The sequence below is a fragment of the Fundulus heteroclitus genome, chromosome 5 (assembly GCF_011125445.2).
Source record: "Fundulus heteroclitus isolate FHET01 chromosome 5, MU-UCD_Fhet_4.1, whole genome shotgun sequence".
In the NCBI taxonomy this organism is placed as follows: Eukaryota; Metazoa; Chordata; class Actinopteri; order Cyprinodontiformes; family Fundulidae; genus Fundulus; species Fundulus heteroclitus.
In genome coordinates, this window is record NC_046365.1 from 11,262,637 (window position 1) to 11,276,347 (window position 13,711).

The 13,711-nt window shown below is 39.8% G+C and overlaps 1 protein-coding gene across 2 annotated transcripts; it reads left to right on the plus strand.

Moving 5' to 3' along the window:
* Positions 1-712: 712 nt before the first annotated feature.
* hgsnat (heparan-alpha-glucosaminide N-acetyltransferase) lies at positions 713-13,079 on the plus strand. 2 transcript variants are annotated; one of them, XM_036136875.1, is made up of 18 exons: positions 713-956; positions 1,621-1,730; positions 1,831-1,967; positions 3,712-3,830; positions 3,961-4,030; positions 4,150-4,219; positions 4,326-4,426; positions 6,485-6,561; positions 6,690-6,720; positions 7,091-7,251; positions 7,444-7,559; positions 7,680-7,801; positions 8,073-8,199; positions 9,054-9,140; positions 9,248-9,325; positions 10,906-10,976; positions 11,894-12,006; positions 12,158-13,079. In XM_036136875.1, the coding sequence occupies exons 1-18, from the start codon at positions 782-784 to the stop codon at positions 12,337-12,339; spliced, it is 1,947 nt and encodes a 648-aa protein (XP_035992768.1). In that variant the 5' UTR covers positions 713-781; the 3' UTR covers positions 12,340-13,079. The 2 variants fall into 2 exon arrangements, with proteins under 2 accessions (XP_035992768.1, XP_035992769.1); XM_036136876.1 differs by lacking the exon at positions 713-956 and adding an exon at positions 1,106-1,336.
* The last annotated feature ends 632 nt before the right edge of the window (positions 13,080-13,711 follow it).

Genomic DNA, 13,711 nt, shown 5'->3' on the forward strand with positions numbered 1-13,711 from the left:
ACAATACCACAGCTCCTCTCTCTGCACCCTGTCTCAGGCTTTCTCTAGATCTACAAAAATACAATGCGCCTCCCCCCTGACCTTTGCTTTCCTTCTCCATCAACATCCTCAAAGCAAATACTGCATCTGTAGTACTTTTTTATGGCCTGAAACCATACTGCTGCTCACAGACGAGGGGGCGCTCAGTCATCTTACGACTGGTCAACTTTAGTTGCCACAACCCTGCATGTTCTGTTTTTTTTTTTGTTTTTGTTTTTTGAAAATTGGTACCAACACGTTTCTCCTCCATTCCTCAGTTATCTTTTCATTTTCTAAAATCTCATTGAACAGCCTAGTAGAAAAATTCCACTGCTGTTTCTCCTTGATATTTCCATACCACCACAGCGATATCATCAGGATCAACTGCCTTTCCACTCTTCATCCTTTTCATTGTCTTCCTTACTAACCTTTGCTACTTCCTGATCCACAATGATCACTGCTTCTGCTCTTTGTATTCTCTCATTTTCCTCTTTCATCAACTCTTCAAAGTTCTCCTTCCACCCTTCTATCACACTTGTTTCATCTGCCGTACATGAAACTAAATATTGTTTAATAATGTGGAGGTATGTTACCTCTCCAGACGTATGCCATATGTCGTACCAGGAGATTGCCATGCTGACAAACCCACTGCATGCCCTTTGTTTTGTGCCGTCAGGTGGCAGGGATGAGGTGACAGCTATTTTGTCCCTTCACGCTCCCACTACGCTATGGAAACAAGGAAGAGTAGGAAGTACGCTGTGCTATGGCAAAAAGCAAACCTGATGATAATCCAAAACAGTCCTCGTCAGCTGGAGGGGTGAAGCCGGAAAAGCTAAACGAAATGAAGCGCTCTGAGCAAACCAATGTGTTTTTCCTCGCTGCCATTGTCGTGGCCGTGGCCGTCTGCGCGGTGCCACTGACGGCGGAGGTCTCTGCGCGTACGTACGGAAAAAAAAAATGTTGGCAAATGAAATCAGAGACAGCTCTCTGAGGACGCGTTAGCAGCGGAGCTATTTGGCTAATGTTAAACCAAACTCTCCGCTAGCCCCTCTCGCTGTTTACACTGTGGAAGCCGATAGTAATTCGCCAACACGGACGTGTTGTTTAAATGAACCTTCAAGCTCTCTGCTTTTGCTAAAGAGCAGAAAAAGGGCACATCGGAGTGCGCCGCAGACATTTGAACTTCCCTCTTGGGGCTATTTTAGGGAGCCGTCCAGCATGTGACCAGTGAACGCAGCAGCCATATCCTCCGCAGACCTCACATGCTTTAGTCCTGCTGCGCACCTTATCGCTAACTGGCATTTCAGCCACCAAACTGGTAGGAGCTACAGCCTCTCTTTAATGCTTAAGAAGCGGTACATTCAGGATCTCCCTTATGTAGTCAGATAGTCTATATATATTTTTTTCTTTCACAAGTTCCCGATGATCTGAATGTTTTTCGTGGCAGATATACGCGTGGGAATTTGCTTTGGATCGGTGTCGGCTTCAGAGAGCTGTCGGCTGCGGCGTTATTTTTGACTAGAACACCTTTTTTTTTTTAATGTGTTGCAAGAGACGGCGGACTGTTAACGGATGCCATCTGATCTGTTTCCCTCCCCACAGCTGACTCCCGTCGACACCTTGCTCTGAAGATGGACGAGGCGCTTTTGACAGTCAGCAATGACCTGGAGACAGACGTCCTGGTGTCCTGGAGGTCAGAGCGCTGTTACCAGGTGGGCTTAACCTTACCCATGACAGCCCTGCATCACCAAAAAAATAAATAAATAAAAGTGGCACAAAAACATTCTGATCTGTTTCTTGCCTGTGTGCTAGTGTTTGTACCAGCACCTCGGGGTGGTGTCTGCAGGGAGAAGCCCTGGTCAGCCCAGTTCAGTGGACTTTGTTGTGAGCACACAGCATGAAATAGCTCTGCAGCTCAACAGCACTCCTGAGGTCAAGGAGCTCTGCAAGTAAGTATGTGGATAAACTCCCTGTGGTCCCATATTTGCATGGATGGGGGGGGGGGCGGGGGGGTCATGTGTGGTAATCATGTGCTTGGATCCTTAAGGTCTGCATCAGCAGTAGCATTCCCAGTTATATGGCGTATTTACATTGACAGTTACACAGTTTTATAAACATGTTTGAGGGTCGTAGCTTTATGCCGTTTTGCGATCTGCGGTGTCCCGTGAAAGTATCCATACTTTGTTCTTTTTTTATTTATTTATTTTTATTATTTTTACATTTTGTCATGTCACAACCACAAACTCCAATGGGTTTTATGTGATAGACCAACACAAAGTTGTGCAGAGGGACATTGATGCACATTTTTTAAGAGTGTGTGTAGTCTTCCCTTTTTAATACTTTTTTTTATTATGCACCTTTTTTGCTGCAATTACAGCTGCAAGCCTTTTGGGAGATGTCTTTAGGCTTTGCACGCCTGCAGGGACTGAAATGTTTGCCTGTTCCTCTTGTTAAAATAGGTCAAACCTGAATTGAACGGCGAATGTCCGTCAATATCAGTTTTTGAATCTTGACGCACAATGTTCATTAGATTTGGGTCAGGAGTTTGGCTGGGACATCCTAACGTACAGATAAGCTTTGATCTGATCAGTTATGTTGCATCTCTGGCTGTATGTTGAGGGTTGTCTTCCTGCTGGAAAGTGAACCTCAGTCCTTGTATTAAGGCATTTGAAGCCTCCAACAGGTTTTCTTACAGGATCCTCCTGTATATCCATCCACTCCAACCAGCCTTTCTGTCCCTGCTGCAAAGGGAAATTCCCACAGCATGATGCTGCCACTACTACCAGGGATGCTGTGTTCAGAGAAATGTGCAGTCAATGGTAGTTCTCTTCCAGAAGTAGCATTCTGCATGAAGGCCGATTAGTTAGACTTTGGTCTCACCTAACACTTCTTATGGCTATTTTTAGGCAGTGGCATATTAGTTTAGGTGGACGGTCATGACTTTGTTGGTATGCAGTTGTGCTATATTGTTTCCATTTTCAGTTGATTGATTGAAAGGTGCTCGGTGAGTTGTTCATATCTTTTATGAGCTAACCTGGCTTTAAAGCTCTCCGCATCTTTAACCCTGACCTATCTGTGGTGTTCCTTGGTTGTTATGATGCTGTTTGTTCTTGAAGTTGGGTTTATACTAAGGGCAAACTACTCACAGGTGGACTATTTTTGGGCAATCTGTGTAGTGGGGGAAAAAACAAAGAGAATACAGAGAGATAATGGCAGACACACAGCTAAGCACAGCAGCATGAGCCAGGAGTACTTTCTATGGAAAGCAAAAATAAGACAAAGATACAGCTAGACATAAAAGAAGTGAGCCAAGTATACTTTCTATTGACATAAAAAACAGAGTACTCGTGTTTGATGGTTGCAATTGATCTATTAGGGGTGTTGTTAAAGAAAGAAAGAATAAGTGCGCTCCACAATTTTTTTTAAGTTTTTATTTATCAAAAAAATGCTTAAAGCCATGCATCCATTTCCATTTAGCTTATAATTGTGCACCACTTTGAGATGGTCTGTCTCAACAAATCCCAGTAACATGCATAGACATGCGGAGTTGTGAAATGATGAAATGAAAAGGTTTGAGCGGTGGGATTGCCTTTTGCTGGGCACCGTATTTACAAAAGCCTGTTGTAGGTGACGGTCTTCGTTGATGAATTTAATATCCAGTTGAAATGACTTTAACCTTTAACTATTTCCCAGAGTTCAGTTCCACTTTGGGGAGCATGGGAACTACTCTCTGTGGATGAAAAATCTGAACAACGTCTCGCTCGCCAACTGCTCCCTGGTGACGAACTCGGACCCTGTCAACAGTAACATACGTGAGTGTCGCGCACACGAACGCTTTATTACTCCGGGGGGTCACGCGGTCGAAGGTTAAATTATATTTGGTACCCAAGATTGGGACTTGCACAAACGACGTCCCACTAATGTCCCGCTCTTTCCCTGCAGCGATCTTGGTGGCCTTTTTCGTCTTTTTGGGACTGGCCTTGATGTTTGCCATCGGAAGTAGACTGTTGAGGTGGGACTGGATTAAATTGGTTTATGAAATGATTTAAGCAGTGTTGTTGGTTCCAAACGTACCTCTCAAAGTGCTTTCTCAGCCGTTTCCCCTTAAACAGACTGTGATTTCTCGTCCAGAATTGGTGTCGTGAGGGATCTCGTCCTTAGAGTCAACGGCTCCATGGAGGCAGAGAGGCTCATTAACTCTGTGGGTGTTTCTCAGCCGGGGATTTCTGGAATTCCTTTGTGATTTAAGCATCTTATTTTGCTAGAAAAGACTAAAGTTCACGTGTAAATTTGTTCCCACCATCCAGGAACTGGGGTCCCCTCGGATAGATGCACTAGTTACCGACAACATCCTCCCTTCCCCGGCCAACGCCAGCAGGAGGCTTCGTTCCCTGGACACGTTTAGAGGGTAAGACCCGCCTCGGTATCTCAGACCAGCTCAGCTGACGCAGCATTAAGTGATTAACGGCGTTAGCCTGACTTGTCATCTTTTCTTCATGTGATTCTCACAATAAATAAAAAGTATGGCAGCTGACTTTGAATGTATTGCATATTATTGTACTCCCACACAAGGAAAAATTTTCAGTCTCGTTGGTCTCGTAGGTGCGTTATCAGTTGACCGTAATCATTCTTAAATGCTGATGACTAAGCAAAAAAACACATGCTTTAGTGTATAATTTTTTTTGTAGCTGTTTGGATACTTGATTTTATTTTGAAATTAAAATAAATTTTTAGCCATTTTTAATTCCTTGTGAAAATATTTATTTCCCATTGACTTTTTTTGACCTTTTTTTTCCCCTATTACTACAAAAACATCTATGCATTTTATTGAAATTTAATGTAACAAACCAACACAAAGTAGTTAGGGACTGTGAAGTGGAAGCAAAAAGCATACACGATTGTATAACTAGTCTGATAACTGTCACAGTCATTTGTGTTAATCCTTCCTTAGCAAATGTTTTGTAGAACCAAAACTGTTTGCAAGACTATGGGGTATGTTTTTTTTTTTTCTTTTCTTGCCCTGCACATGAAAACAGTACTCTTAGTTAACGAGAAAGGGATTGGGGATTTTCACTCAATCATCACATTTGCGGATCCTTGCGAGGAGAGAACAGAATATGATGTTATAAAGCTCTCAGCATCTACCCATCTGTTCTAACTAGACAAAATGAAAAACTCCCTTATATACCAGTGTTATCTGTGCTTGACGTTACACCACAGTTTTGCATGGGAAGGTCTTCGGAAACCTCCGCTTGGCTCTGATGAGCACCGTTGTAACTTTTAGGAAAAGAATGTTAACTCCAAACCTAGACCTTCAATCTAGGGGAGAATTTCATCCTTATCTGTATCAGGCTCCTCCTAGCGTCTTCTGAAACACTCCACAGGTCCCAGCAAAGTAAAATACAATGGGCTCACACATGAACTAAACTCTGCAGCTGCAGCAGGTTGTCAGGTTATACAAAGTGATAAAGAGAAGCTTTTTTCAACTTTTCTTCTTACACACATCTAGAGAATGAATGTTTTGCCCTTGAGGAAAAATAAGAGTCAGATTGGATGGAGAACATCTTTAAACATTTAAACATTCATTTTCAACTTTTGCTGCACGTTCTCATTTGGATTTAGGTCTGGACTTGGACTGGGCCACTGTAGCACATGTTTGGTAGTAAACTAGGGGGCACAAACTATGGTAAACTATACTCCAGTTAATAATTTGATTACTAAATTGGGTGACGATTATTTCAGTCATCGATCAATCTGATTAATTGTTTCAGCCCTGCTAATTATTAGGTGTGTTAAAGCAAAAATGCACCTGAAGGTTCCAAGACCCCGGGTGCTGGAGATTGGAAAATTCAAAACTTAACCTTTCCCTTTAAATTTGGTTCTGTGTTTAGAGTTGTTCTCTGGCCGAAGAGTGAATTTCCGACCTAGCCGTATTTTTTGTTGTTGAGTAGGTTAATCGGATTCCCCTGCATTTAGGTCGATCTTATTCACTCTGACAATAGCCTTTCTGAGGAATAGCATCCCCGCAGCATGATGCTGCCACCTCCATGTTCCACTGCGTGTTTCATCGTGTGTTTATGTTTGTGTAAAACAAATAGTGCTCTTTTTAGTAGGTAAGAAATTCCAGCAATCCATCTAATCAGGGTAAGGAGCACAGTAATTACTGTGCTCCTTACCCTGATTAAATGAATAGCCATGCCTAGCTGCGTAGGTTTGCAGTTGTAATACTTGATTGCAGTGGGTTTTATTAAGGGGTATCACATTAAAGAGGTCAGAATATATATGTGCGCAGGACTTTATCTGAAAAGGAAAACACAGCTTTTTGTCGGTCTGTTACACAAAATCCAAATAACATCAACTGATCTTTGTGGTTTTAATTTGATCAGGCTGAGGGGGATGTGAATACCTGCATAAATCAGCTCCCTGCAGTCATTAAAAGTTTCTCCTCCTTTTGTTTTTGTTTTAGTATCTCCTTGGTTATTATGGTGTTTGTGAACTACGGAGGAGGACGATACTGGTTCTTCAGGCATTCAAGCTGGAATGGTGAGCCTAACGTTCCCGCCTCGTTCCTTTTTCATCAGTCTGTATGGCTTCTGTCGGACATCTTCGAAATGACACTCGGCTTTTGTTTAATATTTTGATTTGGTTATCTCTCGCCCTTCCCACTATAGGTCTCACAGTAGCAGATCTTGTATTCCCCTGGTAAGACAAGTTGAACTGTTGGTTTGAAGCATCTTTTTTTTTTTTTTTAGCTGCAGTTATTGTGGATGTGTACACTAAGAGAATATCAGCAGCGGCACGTTGAAATTTGCGCTTCAAATAAATGCCAGAATGAATGTTGTTGGATTTTATTTTCTCCTGCAAAACAAGACTTCTTAAAAATCTGGAAAAGTTCAAAGTGTTGTTACAGTTTGTGTTGAAAAATTAGCTTTGAAACGTTATGCTTTATGTATAACAAGTTAGACAAGAAGCTTTCAGGCCACAATGTTTGCCTTTTTGATGGTTCTGGCTCTCCTAGAGGCCCCTTCCAGTTTTCTCTCACTCTTGACCGCATGTCCCTGTGCTCCACCAGGTTTGTGTTCATCATGGGTACATCCATCGCGCTCTCCATCAACTCCATGCTGCGTGGGGGCGCGCGCCGTTCCTCTCTGCTCAAGAAAGTCCTATGGAGGAGCACTCAGCTGTTTCTCATCGGCGTCTTCATCATTAACCCAAACTACTGCACTGGACCATGTAAGGAGAAGTTTCTACAGTGGATGTTTTTTTTGTCATTTCATGAAAACAGGATTGATTTTTTTCTTTGATTCGGTTCTAAAGTCTCAAGAATGTGTCTTTTTTGTTGTTGTTGGGTTTTTTTAGCTGATAGTTGTTGTTTTATTTAAACTTGTATATTTGCCAAAGTTTTTTTTTTAATTTACTACACAGTATCGTTGGACAACTTAAGGATCCCCGGTGTGCTGCAGCGCCTCGCCTGGTCATACTTGGTTGTTGCTAGTTTGGACTTACTGGTGGCGAGAGGACATCTGGACATACTCACAACAGTCAGTCAAAGGCTCTACTTCACCACCGTTCTTTAACATTTCTTACGTTTTTTGAAAGAAAGCTTTAGAAAACCTTCATGATTCTGTTCCAATTGTTACTGAGGGCCATCTGTTTTCCAGGATGTGTGGTGGTCTCTTGGCCTCGACATATTGCTGTACTGGCCAGCCTGGATTTGCGTGCTTCTTCTGGAAATCGTCTGGCTGTGCCTCACGTTCCTTCTCCCTGTGCCTGACTGCCCAACGTGAGTCAACCAGCGCTTTCCTGCAGAAACAATAAACAGACGTTTTTGTTTTGCGTAACATAGGAAAGGACTATCTTTATCCTAAGTCAGAAATGTATATATCCTTGTTTTTTATGCTTTTACAGTATTAAATTCAATCTCATTTTTAAACTTGGGCAAATATGTTTGTTTGTTTATAAAAACTTAGCCAACACTGAAGCAGTCAATAAAGGTGAAACTAACCTGTCTGTCCCATCGGTAGCATTAATGTTATCCCCTCATGTTGGTACAGAGGATACCTGGGTCCAGGTGGGATCGGGGACATGGGCCTCCATGCGAACTGTACTGGTGGAGCGGCTGGTTACGTTGATCGTTGGCTACTGGGAGAGAAGCACATTTATCAAACTCCCTCATCAAGGGTTTGTGCAATCTTTTATTATGTGCTAGTTTAATTAGAGATGCTCCAAGCAATCAGCTGCTGACCAAATCCATGCGATTTTTCAACTTGTTCGGTCCAGACTGGCTAGTCAGAAACTCAAAAGTATGAATTTTTCAAACTAGTGAATGCAGCTGACTGCAGCACTCTTCGGTGCGGATGCTTTTACTGTGAAAAGAAGACTAAAACAGATCTGTTGTCAGTATCAATAAGGTGAACGAATAGAAAGTCAGTTGGAAAAGGTGCTTTAAAGGAAACTGTATTGTCTATGATGTGCTGCAAGGGAGAAAGAGAGAAACACTTTGAGTATACCTGTATTACAGGAAAGCTAATTCATTACATAAAACTTAATCACTTTTCAACCTCTGTCTGTAATGAAACGTGCTGGACTTGGAAAAAATTGTAAGCCTTTAGAGAATTTCAAAGTTGAGGTAAAATGCACACTAACCTGCTGTGTTATCAATGCTAGTTGTGATAATTGCTTATATAGGGTGTACAATATCAACTCTGTAATCATTTAACTCTGTTTTAGATAATATTATGACCCTGTTATACGACCCTGTTATACAGCGACTACCTTCTCTCTCTGCTCCCGATATCAATAACCATTACAGAAGTAAGGCCAGAAAATATATTTTGACTGCTGTTTTAGATAAGACACATATTTATATATTGGGTTCAGAGCTCTTCAGGTGACTGATGGGAAATCGACCATTACATTCTGATCGGTGCATGTCTAATTTTAAGCCCTTTCACAGTTTTACACATATTACTGTTAATTTAAAAGTGCTCCAGATCACAGTTCTAACACATCCTTGCTGTCACTGTAATCTTCAGGTGATTTATGCAACTCAAATGCCATTTGATCCAGAGGGGGTTTTAGGAAGCATCAACTCTGTCCTCATGGCTTTCCTCGGATTACAGGTTAGTATTTATTTTTCGCTTTGCCTCTAACAATAACATTTGTTGAAAAGTTGAAGACTGTAACGTCGAGTAATGGGTTGTAACTTGCGTATCATTTTTATACCCAGGCTGGGAAGATACTATTACACTACAGAGATGTTCCCACAAGGGTTATTTCAAGATTTCTAATATGGGGTCTCATTCTGGTAAGCTACTTCCTTGTTACTTCAGCATCAACATTGATTATGCTAGTAGATCTGAGAACTCACAGGCCAAATAGGTTTTCAAAGTCAATTTTTGGCATATTTTATATAAATCTAAGTTTCAGATTAATGGCACAGGGGAATAACATTTTCAAGTGACTAACCTTCAAGCTAGAGAAAGGATATCAATTCACTATATTCTTTTTAACATATTTACAGGTTAATTTAACTACAAATGAAACACATTTGGAAAAAAATATATATTGTTCAAAATGAATACTCCTTTTACATTTTTTTATGTTTTGAGAGATGGCTTTCATTTCCTATATGAACCAAACTTCTTGTTTTGAATAAAAAATATTTTTCTAATTTAAATTCTAAGCAAGTAATATTAACAGGTTACTATTTAAAACTTAAGTCATTGTAGAAAAAATGCTACAGTTTCAAAGCTGTCCTAATTTATTAAAAAAACTTAAGCCAAAACGAGAAAGCTGTGTGTGAAAAGTGAAGGACAAGAAATGGCTCTTTTGTGTAAAACCTTGCTAGTTTCTCTTGGGGAACGTTGTTCCTTGTTTTAGATAACACTGTCCTTGATCTCCCAGTTCCAGACATCTTTAGATAGGTGGCATATGAGCTCATGTCTTTAGAATATGTTGGTTTACAGACGAGTTATGGCCGACTCAATATCTGCATGGTACCAGGGCCCTGAAGTCGCAGAGCAAGTCCAGATCATCATTTCTCCAACACTGTGGTGGTAACAACAGATCAGTAGATGTGTTTGGTCTGTTGGTCTTTTCCTACTTTAAGTATAATGAACTTTAAAATTCAAGATCCTATAATTGGGAATCTGAGATTTATAACTTTAGATTTTTTATTTTTTTTTGTAAATTCTCTCCGCACACTTCACCATCTAACCTTGTTAGGACATCCACACATTGAAAGATTTGGAACCATCTTAAATGTTACTTTTGAATAATCTTCCTCTATGTAGAATTATGGTTTTCCAACAGGTTGGGAATGCCCTTATAGCGCTTATCAGGTTGAGGAGCAGCAACCTTTCTTTGTTATCTAAGATCATTGCTGATGTCTTCCCTTCTAGACATCGCATTACCACATTGTATGTTACAGCCAAGGAAACTAGTCACGTGATGTGGTCACTCTGTGGATCAGTTAATGAGGGCAAATTGATCTACATCACTTGGCTGCTACTTCCTTCCCTAAATTCTGGGAAAGCAGCATGTATGTACCTAATTTTTCCCACACAGCATTTATAATTTGTCTTTCTCTTTGTTTAGAAAGATAATTGACAGTGGAATTGGTTGTGTATTTTGTAAACCAGAGGTTAGATTCAGACTAGATTTTGAAACCTTTTAAAAACCATTTTGAAACCCAGAAACAAAAGAGAGGGTTACCATTGCTGTGTTCATACTCAACAATTCTTGCATCAATGCATGAGCTCATCTTGCTGGGTGGGTGGTGAAAAACATTTTCAATATTTAAATTGTTGAAATGACTTATCTAGCTGAAACGTACGTTTTAATGTTAGTGGTTGACTAGATGATGAAATGTTCTTCATCCCACAGGGAGCCATATCAGCAGTGCTGACTGAGTGTTCCACAGACAAAGGTTTCATCCCTGTTAACAAGAACTTGTGGTAAGGTTTGCTCCTAAGTATTTAAAGATGGGAAAGTGGTTAGTTTTTGGAGTTAGTTGAACAAATGCTTGAGAATATGTCTCCAAACAATATAGTTTTTATTTTTAATGTGAACACTTACCATCTTCTAACAGTCTTGATTATTGATTTGCATTTATTTTGTACATTTTGAAAACAATAACTTTTATAATTATTTATTTAAAAAAGAACTCTTAATGTAGGTGTAGCTCAGATAAGAGTTCCCCCCCCCCCCCCACCCATCTATTTTTTAAATGCTTCAAAACTAAGAAAATACAGCATTGTTATTCTATAAACAAAGCAGTGTGTATTTTGATATATTTTGGGAGTTTATGAAAACTAGATAAAGGCGTTTGGGACATATCACATTGATGCAAGAAATGGGTAATCTTGTAATTCCTTGATTTATATACTAGATTCAAAAATGACTACCTCTACCAAGGAATGTACAGCCCTTTTACTCTCTCTGATAAAAATCCTGAACCTGCTGGTCAGACCGTGTCAGGCAGGAAACGTCTGACTAATGCATCTCTGTCTTCTGTTTCAGCTACATGTAATTTAGACTTGCATGCATGTAACAAATGAATGTACTTGTTCTTCGAAGAAATACTAGTTGGAACCTGCTTTATTTTTGCTTTTTTTTATCAACCCATGAGTTATATCTGTATCACTTAACTTAGCATTAATTGTGTTACTAGTCACTTAGCAGGCTGTTAGTGTTATACTAAGAGACTGCAGAGGAAAATTACCCTTATAGTCCCTCCCAAATTGTAACCCATATTCATTTATGTGCATTTTCCCCATTTTATTTTTTAAATATCAACCCTTATAAATGTGGTTATATATGAATTACATAGTATTTTAAATACTTACGTTGCATATCTTTATTTCACCTCTAGGTCACTGTCCTATGTGACTACATTGGCTTGTTTTGCCTTTGTATTGCTCGTGCTGGTCTACTACACTGTTGATGTCAAGAAATGGTGGTCTGGGGCACCTTTCTACTACCCTGGTGAGCCTGTCCAAACTACAGAGCTGAATTACTGGAGTGTTTGTTTTATTATGTCATTTTTACAACCCAGCTGAACCCCTTTACCTATTTGAATTAGGGGGGAAATAAATGTGACCGTTTCTTCACACACTCTCATTTGGCTGACTTACAGGTATGAACTCCATCCTTGTGTACGTTGGCCACGAAGTGTTTGAGGACTACTTTCCCTTCCGCTGGCGCATGGCCAACAGCCAGTCCCACACGGAGCACCTCATCCAGAACCTTCTCGCTACTTCTGTTTGGGTTTTTATCTCCTACGTCCTTTACAGAAAGAGGATTTTCTGGAAAATCTAAAAGAGAAATAAAAACTAAATCAGCAGTTGTGCACAGCAAATGCAAACATTGTTTACATCTAGATTGCTGGAGATAAAATTTTAAACTTATTTGGATTGTGGGAATAAGTATTAATTTGTTTCTGGATTCATTTGAATTTCTCCTTGCAAACAGCACCTCACTATAGTTTTCTTAATCTTGCATCTTTTGTTAATGATCATTAGACTGCAAGACCATTAATATATATCTTATGTTGCTTGTTTTACATTTTTTTGTTAATGCTAAAGCACCAAGTATTGTTTTTTTTCTTTTAAATCAGGTTTTTGGTCTCTTAATTCCATTTTTTAAATTACATTTAATACGTAATATCAGTGGCTTTATAATATAATTTTTTTTCTTTGAGCTCTGTATTTTAAGACGTAACCCCATTGGTTTGCTAAGAGATAAAAGGGTGGGAAAATGTGTTTTGGTAGAAAAGCAGACTTTAATTGATTTAAGTTCTTTCATAATGTTTGCTATGTTTCTACCTGTTTTTTTTAACTACATTTGCTGGGTATTTCTACAAACAGCAGATATTTTCACACAGATGTTTTAGAGCACATTTGTAAGGAAGGAAATGTAGAACATGCTGGTTATCTAAATGCTGTCACATTTTGGTAAAATTGCCAATCTTGTACTGTCCGAATTATTGTCAAACTTTTATACGTGGTATTTTTATACATTGTTTGAAAAGTATTTAATAAAGCTAATTTAGAATTGCACTTGTTTTTAGTTTGATTTAACTTTATGGCACCGTCTATTAACTCTTGTGAAAACAATCCAAGGTTGAATATTTTTCGTGAAAATCAAGAATCTTTTATTGTCACCATGTTTTCCCATGGTGAAATTACCTCCGAGACTCACACTGGCTTAGTATACACACAAATAACATGACACACATACACATCAGACTTAGTTTTTACAGTTGTTGTTTTTTTTTTTCATCTTTTCCTTTATAGAACATCTTTAGAACTGAATTCATGTTTTCATTGCATCAGTTCTCTTATTTATATTCTGTCTGTGTGTCAAAGGTTTAGTCTGTAGTCTAGTCGTGGGAATCATGTAACAGCGAGTGCCATGGGAGGACCAAAGAACAACAACGGGTAGTTAAGGTGCCTCATCTCGCGATGCCTCTTGGCTATTTTGATTCGTGTCAACTGTGAGAGTTCCCATTCTCGCGCGATTTTAACAACTTTCCCACGCATGTTGTTTCGGCGTCTGCTTTCTGTTGGTCACCCCATCGCCACCCTTTCCCCCTCCCACTACTCTCACCCTTTCCTCCATCACACCTCCCTCCGTCAGTCCTCTCCGTCAGTGTGGGTTTTCTGCAGCGGATTGGCTGGTGAGAGTCTGG